The sequence below is a fragment of the Diadema setosum genome, chromosome 3, assembly GCF_964275005.1.
Source record: "Diadema setosum chromosome 3, eeDiaSeto1, whole genome shotgun sequence".
Taxonomy (NCBI): domain Eukaryota; kingdom Metazoa; phylum Echinodermata; class Echinoidea; order Diadematoida; family Diadematidae; genus Diadema; species Diadema setosum.
In genome coordinates, this window is record NC_092687.1 from 6,390,343 (window position 1) to 6,407,683 (window position 17,341).

Below are 17,341 nucleotides of genomic sequence, written 5' to 3' on the forward strand. Positions count from 1 at the left end.
TCCCCCTTAAATATTTGTGAATTAGAAAAAAAAAGTTGCTTTGTTAGACTGTCTTTTGATATGAATAGGCCTACTTATTTGATAATGTATATATAGACATGGAGCTACTATTTTGAGCAAATACAGGTATGGTTTGCCAAAAAAAAAAGGAAGATATATACATATATATATATATATATATATATGTAACCTTTATATGCATATGCAGAAGGGCAGTTCAACCAAAACTCTTCACTTGTAATGCCAGAGACAAATGGACCAATATCTCTAGCAAAAATGCTCTTAAGTGTCTTCATCTTGGTTTACTAAGTTTAGCTTTACTATCATGAAGACTAACAAACAAAAAACTGAGTGAAGCCGTGGTCACAACTCGCCGTACTTGCAAGTGCGTGCTGTCTACTTACAAAAACGTGGGCAAAATTTGGGGATCCGTACGTAGTAAGTACCACCTCCGCACGAATTTTCGAGCACGCAGACACGCCGTAGCACTTTTAGGACCCGAGGAACTTTCGCTGCGTTCGGGCTACGGATTCACCCTAAGTGCGGGCAACGTACGTGCACTCTACAGCGAACGTGCGTACAACGCACTGACTCCGTGCGTTTTTTTAAATTTTCCCACCGCCACTTGCTCGGCTGACGGCACACGTAGCACGTACGTGTTGAGCACGTAATAAGTGCGCAGCCCGTGCTTATTCGACACTTCCCTGAGTTCAACTGTTCAATAGAGCACGCAGACCGTACCGAACTTGCCGAATAAGCACCTGCTCCGCACTTAAAACGCAAGTTGTGCGCAGTGATCTCTGCAAGGTACACGAACTGAGCCGACGGACGAGTATCATCATTTTCGTCTCCAAGATGTCATGATGATGGCAATTATATATTCATACTGTTCTATTTCACCTACCGGGCAGAAATTCCCTGTAAGGATTATAGGATCGAAAAATCGCATACACAGTAAAATTATTGTTATATCACTTGAAAGGGCTTTCAAAACTCTTTCGAATTGTGTCACAAACCAATGCCAAAATGATTATGTTATAGGACCCTTCTGCCTGGTACGCGATTAGTATATATATATATATATATATATATATATATATATACATACACTTGTATACACTTGTACCATATTTTGTGGCACATAAGACAAAGTAAAAAACTTCTTGAAGAAGCAAAACATATAGAAATCTTGAGCTCTGAATGGTCAATGCATGAAGTGACAAGATTTTTGGAGTTTTGAAAAAAAAATGTTACATTCAAGATCTGCACAAGCGTGGTTAAAAGGCATTGATCATCATTGTATATGCAAAACAGTGTTAAAGTCAGTACCATTCTCTGAAATTGAGAATGTGTATATTTTGAAATTAAGCAAGGAAGAATTTTCTATGACAGTATTACCTTATATAGGGCCTTAATTGCAAACGTGACACCTTTAGCCTCAGATGAAACTGCAAACCCATAGGCCTACATTCATTGTTCTATTAATATGCTGATAACTCTAGCTAGAAAAAATGCCTCCATGTCTGAAATGCCACCACCTCTGAAACTGGGTATAAAGATGGCAGACTTCATAACAGCAAATCATACGCATCTCACCTCAAGTGCCAATGTGTTAGGATGTTTTAATCCAAATAATGTTATACAATGTCATTGTATACCTGATATTGACATTAGCCTATTAGCCTACATCAGGTATACAATGCCATTTTATACGTGATGTAACCTAGGTCCTATACATAGAGCTGTACAGCTCTATGGTCCTATACCTGGGGGGTGTTTCATGAAACTTTTTGTCGGTGATTTACACCGACAACTGTTAAAAGCTACTGAAATCCTTGCGTCTGATTGGCTGATAGCAAATTTGTCGGTGAAAACCTGCGACGAACTCGTTGATGAAACGCCCCCAGATAGCCTATTAACCCTTTCTCTGTCAATGAGTCAAATATGCACACATTTCACATAGTATTTCACTTAGTTTATTTATTTCAATCTCATTTCTTTCAACAGAATATATAAGAACCTACAGACATGAAGTGAATATGACACACAGAAGTTTAAACTACCATATACATCTATGGAGAAGAAGTATGATTATACACATGAAGAACCTTGGAAGGTGGTCCTATATTAATTAGGCCTACCCCTAGCATCTGACAGGGAGAAAAAAATCATCGCACTTGCACGCACTTACAACATGCGACAGAGTAGGGATATCTTACGTGAGCAGCACGTGTAATTACAGCCTCCGCAAGAGAACGTAGCTATCTCACGCAGATTGTAAGTTGTAAGCACGTACAACTCACTTACTACGTGCACAACGTACGATGCACGTAAGCCCTCATGGCCAGGCGTGGCGTGCGGGCCACGTACTTACATCCTGCGCAACCGTGCGAGTGTCGTGCGTTGACGTACTTCCTCCCTGCGCTAGTCACTTCCTCCCCACGTTTTTAGAAAAAACGTGAACGCCGTGGCCTCCGCCAAGAACGTACGGACAAAAAGCACGCACGGCGAGTTGTGACCAGGGCTTCACGGGGTATTCTTACAACAGGGATATTGGTCTGATTATCTCTGTTACAGAAATTATCAAAGTGAATAGTGTCGGTCTAACTGCCCAGTAGGCCCTACATGAAGTGGTAATAAAATTATAAAAGTTGTACAAACTTAGCGCAATTCTTTAAATTTAGACTGCTCTCTAAAAAAGGCACCTTCTGGTTCCTTACATGTACTTCACAACTTTGCACTACAAATTGTGTAATGTGGTTGTACCCTATCCCCTTCACCTCCACCACCCCTGATCATAATATGCTTGATATTTTGTATACCATCGCTAAGTAGCGGTTCATAGAACCTACATCTCACAGCCCAGAGCTTATTACAAAATTACATTGTTATTTAGTGGGCCACAAGTGCCTATGTCAATTAAAGAATTTCTTTAATTTCTGAATATTTCATCATACAATATTATTAAGGAAGAATAATTGATGACAAAATTATTTCTTTTAATGAATATGATCGGCACAATCTACCCCCCCCCCCTAAAAAAAAACCAAAAAAAAACATATTGATCCCCTTTACCAACAATAACATCGCCAAACAAATCTTCCAACTTTTCTTGAGGTCCACATCTCACGACCTTCACAGAGTTCTTTGCAGTTTTATGTAGTGTGTGGACGTTAGAAGTGGCACATCACAAATCACACATCGGCGAGCTGGCGATTTGTAGCTCGCCATTTTCAATCTCAAGAATAATATTCAAGTCATCATCGAATCTGGGCACAACAAAGTCCAAAACACCACGTGAAAGTAGGTCGGACATGACTGCAACCATAACTTTCAGCCAGTCAAAAACGTTGCACGAATCAGCTGTGCAACAATGCATGGTACGGATCACTGAAGAACTGAGTACATGTATCGCATTGCATTGTGATCAAAGAGTTGGCTCTTTGATTGTGATAATGTGTGTTGTGCAAAAATGCAGGCATCTCTGTGCACATAATTAGTAATTGTTGCAGATTGCACTGTATTCACGGTGCAATGCACACAGCTGGCTGCAGATCGATCGATCCCACATAACTTTTCTGTGATCGATCCCTTAGTTTTCATGCATACGCAATGAGCTTGCGAGAGATGGCATTACGTAAGCATACCTAATATGACCTTTTGACCCTACGCACTGTCAAACCATTCTGGACGTTTTTTTTTTTTTTTTTTTTTTTTTTGTTTTTTGTTTTTTGTTTTTTTTTTCGGACAGGTTTGTTGGCATCGAGCGGTTACAGGGGATAGCGCGATAAGCTGTGGAGCGGCGCGTGGATGCGTAATGATAGAAAACGTCCAGAATCTGGACTAGCACACGTCCGAATGTTGGACTTTGCGATCCTTTTGATTTTTTTCCCCATTTCTCTTACATTGCCTTATATCCATTTCTTCACATTCACCAATATTGTATACGGGGCAGTTATTGCTTTGTTAATGTTAGTAATCATAATCAAACTATTAACGGACGAACATGCAAATTAATTCAGTCTACAAGTTGCATTTAAAGTCTCTTTGTTAATCATAAAAACAAGTTTTTAAAGCAAAACTTTTCACATAGTGTCATGGACAGACTCTTTTGGCTTGGAAGGTTCTTATTGGGCGAATTCAGGTGATTTTAGAAAAAGTAGTAGTAAATCAATAAAAGTTATATGACACGTATTAAGATATTTACTTAGTTGCTTTAGTAATATTTAGGGTATTTAAAAACCCACGGTCCCTCACTTAGGTGGTAAACAAACTCACATGTTTGTTCCAGATTCTTAAAGATAACACATTAACGTGAAGGGATTATGATTTTGATCCCCTAAGAGAGGCTTTTAGAAGGGAAGCCAACAAAATCACCACTTATATACAGTTTTGGGATCAGAAGATAGCACAGTAGCATGACGTCTGTGCAAATGCATGTGGCGAAATGCAGCTGCCATGAAGAGCTGAAAAGTAATGTCATAATAATCATATATAGTGCAACATTACTTAACGTGACCGTCCTTTTCTCTGATTTGAATTATCTTGTGTAAAGGAATTTTATCACTGCGATCAAAGACAAACTACAGAAAAACCGGGTTTCGTATGTCTTTTAGTATATGATATCTTTGATATTTAGTCAGTAAGATGCTACATGACGTACTAACCTATTTATGAATCATTCTATTATAATTATCTTGGCTTGCATTTACCTTGAAATTTTGATCAAATAATGTTATCGAATTCATTGAGATGGTATTTCTTCCTTTCGGTTTGTCTTTCACTTGTGTGGACACAATGAATAAATATTACTTACAGCTAATCGTCATGTAGGTGGAATTGTCAAAATCCTCAAGGTTCTTCATCACCACCTGACAATGGTACAGACCCTCATCTGCCACTTTCAAGTCGGTGATGACCAAGCTAAAGTTCCTTTCAATGTTGAATCGTTCCTCCTCGCTCTTAAAGTTCCCATCCACAAATTTAGCCTTGGTCTTCCCTTGCTGCTGCTCATCTGAGATGCCCTTCTTGATCCAATAAACAACGAAAGGTTCCTCCTGGATATCACATGGCAGTCGGATGTCTTTCCCCTTCCATCCCCGAATGGTAGGAATCGTGCCTACAACTGAAGCTAGATGATGGAAATTTAACGTTTGTGATTATGCATGTTTTAGACTGACTGCATGGTTCTATCGTATGAATGCTACTTGACCCAATGGCATGTTTTGAAGAGTAGAGAAATCAGAATGTTAAGGTGCGTCACTTCTGCTTGCAGAGATAGCGAAAAGGTGTGTAATCCACATGTGTTTTTTTTTTACACTTTCATTCACGACTTTTTCTTTTCAAGCAAATACAAGTGAGCTTTTTCTTTTATGTATATTTTTTTTATTCTCACACTCAATATCAATTCGAAGGCTCTTTAGCTATGAAAAGAAATGTCTTGGAATCTTAAGTTCAATCACAGCAATCATTGCTGACCTGCGGACTCCAAATACCACGCTCTCCTTTCTTCTCTTATTCAAAACTCGTTATCAACAGATGACAGACTTTTTGTCTGAAGTATAACGTGACAGCAATAACGTGACTTATACTAAATGTATTGCAATTTTACCAAGAAAATACAACCAGAAATATCAAAATAACTGTCAACAATCGTTATTGATTGTGACACCATCGAAATGATTTTGGCAGCTAAACGCTAGTAGCAATCAATGACGCATTTAAGTCTGCATTTTAATATAAACACCACTCTATAATGCTGAACTGATCAATCTTAGATTCTCCCTTTCCTATTCATTTCTATCGTCCAGATGTTATTTACAGACCGTATGCTACTGTAGTCCGTTGACCTTGCTAGTGGACCAGGTTTTAAGAGACATGCATTGTCATAATATAGGAGAATAAGAGTGCCTTTCTCGCATATCCCCTGGGGTTTCTGGTTTCTGGATAAGCACTGTTGACGGAAAATGCGATAGTTCAAGTTGATATATGTACGTTAAACTGAAAAGAATATACAGTGCAATAAACATTACGAACGTAAGCTCTCATCATGAAACTGCAACCGCCTTTCCATGCTCTCATACATACACAGTGATTACACCCTAAATTTGTTGGATTAAACAGTAATCTAATAGACCATGAGGAGGGACAAATCCAAATAAGAATATCAATTTCAAATCTAATGGATTTAATTCATAAATCAATTAGACTAAAAATAACCTTATGTTTATTTGTCCCTCCTCATGGTCTTATTAGATTACTTTTTAATCCAACGAATTTAGAGTGTACATCATTTTCCGACTTTGCTGAGTTGTGGTTATCGCTGTTACCTTGGACACACTGTTGAGTGGTACATTAGACATATTGAAACCAGAAAACGCTAAATTGATAATATCTGCAGGTTCCTGAAAATAAAGCTTTACTTACCTTTTGCAATGTGGCTACAAAGCACGGACGCAGCCAGTGTTGCTGTGAGGAAGAGGGCTTTTGTATACATTGTACATCACACGTAGTCAAAGACAGACTCAGTCATGAAGAATATATTGAATTCACGGTTTTACCGTGATATTTTTTATAAAAATTGTCAGATAATCCGAGATTTCATAATTCTCAAAGAAACTCATCCAAGTAATGCACCCATTTGCGACAAGCAAAATTCATTGACAGAATAATTATAGTGCGCTTGGAAATGCGACGCTCCTTCGCATGATGAACCTGTTTGGTCGCCAGTTTTTCATATCTATAATGTATAGCTAAGTCTTTTAGTACATACACGTTTACATAGATAGTTTGAGAGGGTAAGGTTCAATTAATGAAAAATGTTAATATTTACATAAATGGAGGGCAAGATAATCATGATATCATAAAGTGTATTGCAGTACAAACTTTTTAACTTGCTCTACTGATTTTTTCTTCTTCCTCAAATGTCCTCCCACGGCCAAAGGCCAAACAGAAATATTATCTCTACAGTTGGGGTGCGTGCGGTTACACTTGTCGTAGATAAGAACATCTTTTTCTTATTAGAATTATCAAATTAGTGTGGTGCAAGTTCTGTCATGTCCATTGTATTCTAAGACTATGTCATGTCAGGGAGGTGAAGAGGAGGAATGGAATCTCAATCCATTCTGTGCGAATTTATGGGTGGTTCTCTGGAATGACAATTGAGTGCTAAGCATTTCACTAACTTAGATGGTCCAGAGTTCGAATGAGGAAACAAATGAGACTTACTTGATTGAGACAATTTTAAGCTGTGTTTTAGAGGAAGCGTTGTACGGAACTTTTTGAAAATATGATACGGAACAAATCTTTGCCTTCAAATCTTTCTTGTTTTCAATACTCCAGGACTGAAATAAATATCAATATAAGTATCGCTTGAAAGTTATCATTTAACAATTTTGCACACATATTCCATGAATTACTAAGGAAAAGAGAGATATTTCATCATGGAAATCCAACAATCATGTATATATTTTTTTCTATGAGTGTGTTTGTGTGTGTGTGAGTGTGGTGACACACTGACTCTTTTTTTAACTTTTTTATGTTTATTAAATATCGCCGATTTCATACTATGTTTATGAATGCTTTCTTATATAAATTATAGCAATCAAATAAAGATTGAAAAACAAAAAGCATTCCTGTCCGTTTGTTGTTTGTCAATATATTTATATATATGTATATTATATATATATATATAGATATATATATAATATATGAAGAGTTTGTTCACAAAAACCGATAAGTCCATTTTTGAAGATTTTGAATTATGGTCTCTGTCATAAAGTACAAAATAATACCTCTTAAATGATATATTGGTCACTACATATAAAGGTACATTTTTGAAGTTATGGTCAAAAGAAGCAAACTATTTCTTATTATTCTCTTTATTTTTCTTGACCTTTAATCGCAAATATCTCCATTTGGCAAATATGGACTTATCGGTTTTTTTGCAAACAAGCTCTTCATATATATATATGTATATATATATATATATATATATATATATATATATATATATTGTATATAACATCATTTTAGCAGTTGAGCATGCCAAAGTAGGCAAAACGCCTTATCTCGGTCTGCATTTCTATTAACGTCTCATGTTTACTAAAATAAAATAATGCAATGGATCTAGTTGAAATGATGCGAAAAGATCACGTACCATATACATAATGTCTGGGTGTTTGCATAAGTGCTGTAACTACACACATTAAATGTTACACAGAAGACGGACTCTGGGCTCAATACAGAGTTTACAAGAACTTAATCAGTCATATCATGCATGCTCAACAACGTGCACGTCAAACAACAACAACAACAACAACAACAATTTTGATCTTTGGAAGGCATAGCAGCGAGCACGAAAAACAACAGCAACAACAAACAAACAAACAAACAAACAAACAAACACAAAACAAGGTTTATGTTCCCGGCCACCGAGTTTGCTTCATTCAGTGTTCACATACATAACATTATGAAATGAAATGAAATGATGTGCAACCAATATAAAGGTAGCTCTCTTGTGAGTTACGAAATGTGACAGGGTATAATATGCAACTTGAGAAAGAAAAATTTCTGTAGTTGTTCGTGTTTTCAAACGCAGTAATCCCCGTGTTGCCTTTGAAAACTGGAAGGCAACAGCATGAGTAAGATGAGTCAGAGATTGTTGGAGAGGTTTATCCATTATTGTGCATATGAATGTGGTATAGTCGCTCATATGGTGCACTGTTTAGTCGCATCACAGTCACGAGTGTCATGGTCATAACTCGCCACAACCTTAACTCTCAGTATACTTTCATAGATGAACTAGCCATTCGGCAAGACATAAGGACTGAGTGACTAGGACTTACCTGAAAGCTGGTATCTGATTTCATATTTGCTGTGGATGTGTGATTTTATGGGAGGGGGGGGGGGTTGACATTGAATGTCTGATAATGTAAGTTGCTGTGAAGATGGTAGTCAACTCTGGATATTTACAACTTATAGCCTTTACATTAAATTATGCAGGCCCTACTTTATATGAAAGCAATTCCCCAACAGACAATGGATAAAAATAAACACACGCACACACGCACACACACACACACATACACACACACACACATATGTGTATATATTCTATATATATATATATATATATATATATATATACTATATATATTAGCATTTTATTTGTGAATTACTTTTAGGCAGCCTGCTATCATAGGTTTGAATTCAAATGATTGATATTCTTCTTCAAGGCATCTCATTTTTGTATAACATGTTCAGCCTCAGATAATGCTTTAAACAGGCCTAGTTATGTCAAAGGGCTGCATCATAACATACATGTAAGCTTACTATGAATGAATGAGTGAGATAGAGAAAGCTATGTGCAGAAGACATATTTTTTTTATTCGTCAGACATATTCTCCTACTTTATCCTTACTCTGATACTTAGAGCTGCGTAGAGTAAATGGTGCACAGCGTACATATATTATACAAATGGAAAAAAAAAATGTATTTACATGACGTTGAGACATAATATTGATAAATTACCTTTTTGAATTAACATTTGACAAGTTTTCATCAAAAATACCTAGCTCGTAGGCTTACTTGTATATATCGAGTGTTCCAATGCCTTAAAAAACGACACTTTAAAAATAGATGGCACATTGAAAGATAGTTCGTTGAAACGTAGCAGAAAAGTGCGAATCTAACCAAAACTGACAATCAAGAAAAAGAAATAGACAATTGTCCAGGCACAAAATTATATTCTTCTTGAATAGAAGGTTTTGGATCAGTATCGTGATATCTGGTTGTAATAAAATGCCCATGCATTTTGTACCTTTAAAACATTACAGTGAAACTACTACTACTCCCACATCAACAGAAGTGTGAACATTTTGAACCCCGTATTTTGTCAAAAAAGTGCATTAAACATTGATAAGTATTGACCAATCTGGGTATCATTGCACTTAGTAGGCTACCATTCAGTAAAACATATCCACTTCACCAGTACTCCTCATATTTCTGCATCATTCAAGCGAAAGTACAATTATGTCATGTGATTTTCTGCGCAACGTCGCCAGTCTGGTCGTCTGACTGTGCAATACGATTATCGGGAAACCTGCTCAATGACAAGCTTGTGCGTAACCAGGTACAGGTGTAATATTTTCAACAAGGTTGATTTTGCGGGAACGAATTTGCGTCACAGTTGATGGTCAATGCTTTAGTACATTACCTAAGAGCTGTCCTCAAATTGATAATAAAACCAAAAAAAAAAAATGAATGAATAAATTAATACACAAGTCCCTGAACCATGTCATGATTGGGTTATGGTTTGGGGGAGGCATCAATCTTGGAACGCATAAAACTCATACATAATCCCGCAGTCTGCCTCGTGACACATGGACTGGCACAGGTCAACTATTCAGTAAACATTTTCTGTCAATCTCTCACTGTATGCATACTTTAATTCAATGAATGGTGAACATTATTTCCGGTTTCTGAGTATCATTTCTTGCGTTTTGCAGATTTGTTTCCATGAATTAGTCCCTTAGCGTTGATACAACCTTATGTTGTATCAACATTATGATAATGGGCTTGCCCATGTAAACGGGCAAAGTAGCTGCACACAGAGTTTACCCACGGGAAATAAGTATATAACTCTTTTCTTTCTCTTTCCTGCTAGAATATCATTTACAAACGTCTGCTCAGATTAGACTTCAAACCACGCTCATTTGCTAAGATGAAGCTCATTTGATTGATATACATGTGTTGTTGTTCTGTCAAACTGAACGAGCCTCTCTCAATATTGCAAGTTATGAAGTCTCTAGTTTTTTTTCTTTTCATTTGATTAACTCACGTCGAGATTAATTTCCTTTTCTGATGTGTACTTACAAGAGATAACCGGTATTCAAAATTTGTAACATGATCCTATCATCAGGATAGTAGGATATTTTAAAACATTCAATCAGTATCATGTTACGTTGTAACTGGTGTGTGTTTTGGCACAGATTTTTGCCTACTGTTCATGATCAAAGTGAGCGCTTAAACATTCACAACAAAAAGCAATTACCTGCATATACACAGAGTTTGCCCATGAAAACGGGCAAGGCAGCTGCACACAAGAGTTTGCCATCGGAAAACAAGTATGTAACTCCTTTTTTTCTTTTCCTGTTTGGATATCATTTTCAGGTGTGTGCTTAGACTCGAGTTCAAACTACGCTCTGACCGAGCCGCTCTCAATATCGCAAGTTATTTCCCCATACTCAATTAAGTTCTTTTCTTTTTTTCATACCTTCACCTGTATGTGAAACATTATGGTGTTATACTGTGTAAATTCCTCGTGATGTCAGTCAGCCTTTCTCCATGGATTGAATTGCTCATGACTGTGTTTGCACTGTGTACACAAAACTGTTTATGCTACATTGTGACACCCAAGGTAGTGTAATACACATGTGGTGACTGTGCACGTCACACATACTGGTGGAACGCTTCATCACCTCAGTACGTAATTTCATGGATGTTAATGGTAGATTGGTTATTGTTTCTACTGATTACAAAAGATAACCGGTTCTTGAAAAAAAAAGAAAAAAAAAGAATTGTAATATGATGCTATTATGCTAAGATAAAGCTTATTTTGATTAATATTCCTGTGTTGCTGTTCATTCAAACTGAACGAGCCACTCTCAATATTGCAAAGTTACGAAGAATATATATTTTTTTCCTTTTCATTTGATTTTCTCACGTTGAGACTAATTTCTTCTCAGACGTGTTATGAATGTACGACCGCTCTGTATTAAGGTTGACTTATCAATGATTTATTATGATAGTCTGCCAAAGATTTGGAAGCCCATATTTTCCCGTACTCAATTGTTGTTGTTTTTTTTTTCTCATCCTTTCAACTTATTTGAAACATAAAATGGTTGAACAGAGATTTTCAGCTTTGAAATTGACACATGGACCAAAATGCTCAATGCTGTGTTATACTGTGTAAATTCCCTACGATTAACAGTCTGTAAATTGTCTGTGAATTCTTCATGATGTCAGTCTGTAATTTCTCCATGGATTGAATTGTGCACTAAGCTGATGTTTATGCTACTTGTGACACCCAGGTGTAATAGGCATGATGACTGTGTATGTCATACATACCAATGCATACCCTCACCTCAGTACGAAATTTTATGGATGCTGATAGTAGATTGGACATTGGACATTGTTTTTCCTTTAATACAAGAAATAACCGGTATTTAAAATTTGTAAAATGATGTTATTGATAGGAAAGTAGGATATATAAAACATTCAATCAGTATTATGTTACGTTGTAACTTGTATGTGTGTTGGCGCAGATTTTGCCTACTTTTCATGGGCAAAGTCAGCGCTAATACATTCCAAACACAAAGCAGTTGTCAGCATATGATAAAGAGTTTGCCTACGAAAACGGGCAGGTCAGCTGCACACAGAGTTTGTCCACGGAAAATAAGACTTAGTAGGTAATTCTTTTTTCCCATTCTCCCTGTTAGAATATCATTTTCAGGTGTGTGCTTAGACTCGAGCTCAAACCACGCTCACTTGCTAAGATGAACCTCATTTGATTAATACACTTGCGTTGTTGTTCTTCACTCAACTGAACGAACCACCCTTAATACCACAAGTTATGAAGCCCTTTAATGTTTTTTTTTTATTCCTTCATCTGTATGTGAAATAGTATGATGGTAGAGAGTTGAGTAATGAATTTAAACACAAACTATAAATAATATAAAAGTGTTTAATTGATTTATCGTCTGTTGGGAGTGGGTGGGGCGTTGGGTTGTCTTGAACACTATGAGTTTTGTGACAGCTTAGCGCCCTTGTCGTTCTCAACGGGCGATATTAAAGGGTCATTGTTTTACTCATTTGTATAGTATTTGTTTATGCAGGAATAATGTACATTCTTTATGATTCACAGTCTGTAACTTCCCTTTGGATTGAAAAACACATGCCTTAATGTCTGTGTTATATTGGGTCAATTCTTTATAGTGCCAGTCTGAAATTTCTTCTTGAATTGAATCACCCATGACCGCGTTTTACTGTACACAAAGCTGTTTACGCTTCTATAGTGACACCAAAGTGTAATTCACAGGTGATGACTGTAAATATCATACATACCAGTGCATTTCTTTAACTCAGTATGAAATTTCACAGACGCTCATGGTAAATTGGACATTGTCTGTCCTTATCACTAGAGGTAAGCGGGAGTCAAAATTTCGTAACATGACGTTTTATAACAGGATAGTAGGATGATTTAAAACATACGTGTTTATACGGTGTACACAGAGCTGCATACGGTACTTGTGACACCTAGGTGTAATACATAGGTAATGATTGTGTTCTATTATTTCATTAATGCAGTCCGAAGCGTGGCGCCTCCCTGTCACGTGGTTGTTTGTTGGCGCCTTTATTGAGGTACTGCTTGGCGGTCTCCTGCCTCATCGGCGGGGCGTGGCAGAGGGCACCATGCTGGTGGTTACTGACCTACGTTTCCCTATACAATTAACTCACTTTTTCTCATTCCTTCATCTGCGCGTTTATACTGTGTACACAAAGCTGAATATGCTATATTTGTGACACCCAAGTGTAATACACAGGTGATGATTGCGTTCTATTGTTTCATTGTATATTGCAGTCCGAAGCATGGCGCCTCCCCGTCACGTGGTTGTTTGTTGGCGCCTTCATTGAGGTACTGCTTGGCGATCCCTTGCCTCATCGGCGGGGCGTGGCAGGGGGCGCCATGCTGGTGGTTATTGACCGTTCGCGCTGTGACCATACAATGGTGGGCATTCACCCATTCGCATTCAACCAGTGTTGTATCTATGTCATCCCATGTACATAAATTTGTGAATGTAAATCATTCAATTCAAGATGTCTGCATCTAGTATAGGAGAGGTGTTTTATTTTTTCCTCTTTTTTTTTCTATCACTCTCTGAAAATGGTTAATGTAATACTCATAAATGTCAAGGGACATTTTACCTAGTTTATTTTTTTCTTTTTCCTTCTGTAACCTGATTTCCTAACTGGTGTATTCTAATTCCTATTATATAGTAGAGCAAGGCTGAAGACGCTCTTAGATAATTGTTAATACGTTATTCTGTAATATATGTGGTACCTCGTGTATGGGATTAATGTTACATTGATTCTGTTTCCAACTAAGATGTAGCATTTTCTTTCTTTTTAGTCTCGTACATCACAGACATTCTAGATGTCAAAATCCCCTGTGCTGCACTCGACAGGTGCCCTCGTGGACACAAGCAATGGCAATCACGCTCACCCTGTACTACACAATCCAATAGACACTGCATTCAATTCAATTACTGATGATGATTTTTTCGATACGGTAGGACCTTCTTTGGCAGAAAGAGAAGTAAATATTGATCAAAATAATATGTTTTTCGATAATTGTGTTTCAGATAGTTTTAATACATCGTCGAAAGAATTTCATTATGACTTTGATATAGAAAACCAATTGCAAAGCCCATCTTCGGAATATCTTACTCTCAACCAGTTTAATAATGTTGTCAAGGAATATGATCACACCATTTTTTCACTCATACATCTTAATATTAGGAGTATTAATAAACATTTTGAAGAATTGAGGTTACTTTTAGATGATCCCATCAGGAAAAAATTTTCGATAATAGGTTTAACCGAAACCTGGCTTTCCAATGATTTAAGTCTTCCTTTCGCCCTCGACGGATATGATTTTGTAGTTAATAACAGGCAAATTAGGGCGGGTGGGGGCGTTGCTTTATATGTTTCACAAAAGTATTATTATATAGTTCGTGAAGAGCTCAACTGTATGACTGAAGTTATTGAATCTCTTTTCATTGAAATTACAGTCCCTGGCAGTAGAAATATAATCATAGGTGTAATGTATAGACCACCCAGTGCGAATATGAAATCATTTTTGGAATATTTTGCGAATCTAATGAAGGATCCAGTTTTTATTCATAAAAAATGTTTCATAATGGGAGATTTTAATATAGATTTATTGAAACAAAATACAATCTCACAAGATTTTATGGAAATATTTCTATCTGCTTCTTTCTTACCTTTGATATCTAAGCCCACGCGTATAGTTAATGAATCCGCCTCCCTTATTGATAATATTTTTTCTAATATTCTGCCGTCTCCTAATTCTCTTATATTACTTTCAGATATTACAGACCACTTCCCCATTTCGACTAGTTTCTTTTTAAATGATATCATTGATAATAAATCTAGTTCTTTATTTAGACGAAGAATTACACATGAAAATGTAGCCAGTCTGGGTGCTAGTTTAGACAGGACAGACTGGTCGTCTATTTTTGACTCAAATGATGTGAATTTGTCATTTGAATATTTTATGCATATTTTTACTCAACTCTTGGACATTCATATTCCAAAACGAAGAGAAAAGTCATCCAGCTATAAAAAGGTACCCAGGTTACCTTGGATTTCTAAGTCACTTTTGCGTTCAATAAATAGAAAGAATAATTTATATTACAAATTTAAAATGAAACCTACTGAGCAATCAAAACTGAAATATACTAGTTATAAAAATACTTTGACGAAAATTATACGTATTGAAAAGAAAAAAATATTATACTAAGCAGTTACAATTTTATAAGCATGATATGCAAAATACATGGAAAGTTTTAAAGCAAGCAATGAATATATCAAATAACAAGTCGAATATTACTAAAATTAGATCTGATGATAAAATTCATGAAGATCCTCATTATATTTGTAATATTCTAAATAATCATTTTTCTTCCATTGGGGAAAATTTTGCAAGCAAAATTCCATCTTCAAATAAACATTTTTCTGAATTTTTAGGTCCACCAAATTTAAACTCAATGTTTTTTAGTCCAACATATAGTCAGGAGATAATCAATATTGTTTCTGATTTTCGTTCCAAAAAAAGTGCTGGACACGATGACATCAGTAATTTTCTGCTGAAGGGGGTAATATCTTCAATTGCGGATCCTTTATCTCATATATTCAATTTATCTCTTTTTTATGGTATTGTTCCTGAAAGTATGAAAATAGCAAAAGTCATCCCTTTGTTTAAAAAAGGTGACAAATTAGATGTTAATAATTATAGACCAATTTCTTTGTTATGTACATTGTCCAAAATTCTTGAAAAAATTGTTTACAAAAGAACTCTTACTTTTTTGAAATTCAATAATATACTCTCAAATACTCAGTTTGGTTTTAGAGAAAAACATAGCACCTCACATGCATTATTGAGTTTTGTTGAAAAAGTAGCACATGCTATCGACAAATCTTCACATCTCATAGGTTTGTTCCTGGACTTCTCCAAGGCCTTTGACACCATTAATCATGATATTTTACTTAATAAACTGCAACATTACGGAGTCCGTGGGAATGCCTTGGAGTGGTTCAGGAGCTACCTCTTGAACAGGAAGCAATATGTCTCTTTAAATGGTTGCAATTCACAAATGTTAAATGTTAAATGTGGGGTCCCACAGGGAAGTTTATTAGGTCCGCTTCTGTTTCTTATTTATATGAATGATTTCTGTAAATCATCAGATATTCTTTCTTTCATTCTCTTTGCGGATGATTCAAATTTGTTTTTTTCGCATAATAATCCTTTTACCCTAGTAAAAACATTAAATTTTGAATTAGAAAAAGTTGCTCAATGGATAAAAGCTAATAGATTATCTCTCAATCTTCAAAAAACAAAATATATGCTTTTCAGCAACTCCATTGAGGCACTACCTGCTGATATTATTTTTGATGGCACACCACTGGAAAATGTTTCTTATATCAAATTTCTGGGAATAACAGTTGATAATAAGCTTTCATGGAAATTTCATATTGATAGTATATGTAAGATTATTTCTCGAAACATCGGTATAATCAACAAGACTAAATTTTGTCTTCCTTTATCGTCCCTGCTTACATTATATTCATCCCTCATATTGCCTTATTTAAATTACGGTATTCTTGTATGGGGAAATACATATCAAACTCTTTTGGATAAATTACTTCTGCTACAAAAGAAGTCACTGCGTATTATATGTCACACTGCATATTTGTCTCATACTGATCCGTTATTTTTTGAGAATAAAATATTTAAAATTAAAGATTTGTATTTGTTTAATTTAGGACAATTTATGTATAATTACAATAAAAATAATCTTCCATATATATTTGAATCAATGTTTTCAAAAAATCAATCTGTTCATAATTATCCTACAAGGCAATCCAACGAATTTCATTTACCATTTTTTAGGACTTTGCTGGCTCAGCAAACCTTCATCTACGAGGGGCCTAAGTATTGGAACTCACTTCCCAACGACATAATAACAGCACAAACTTT

At 36.0% G+C, this 17,341-nt stretch overlaps 1 protein-coding gene across 1 annotated transcript in view; it reads right to left on the reverse strand.

Annotated features, from left to right (window-relative positions):
* The window catches only part of LOC140226693 (T-lymphocyte surface antigen Ly-9-like), a 104,586-nt gene that overhangs the window by 8,010 nt on the left and 79,235 nt on the right, over positions 1-17,341 (reverse strand). Inside the window, exon 4 of the mRNA XM_072307133.1 lies at positions 4,817-5,125. Within this exon, the coding sequence (XP_072163234.1) occupies positions 4,817-5,125 (309 nt within the window). The remainder of the gene's footprint in view (positions 1-4,816; positions 5,126-17,341) is intronic.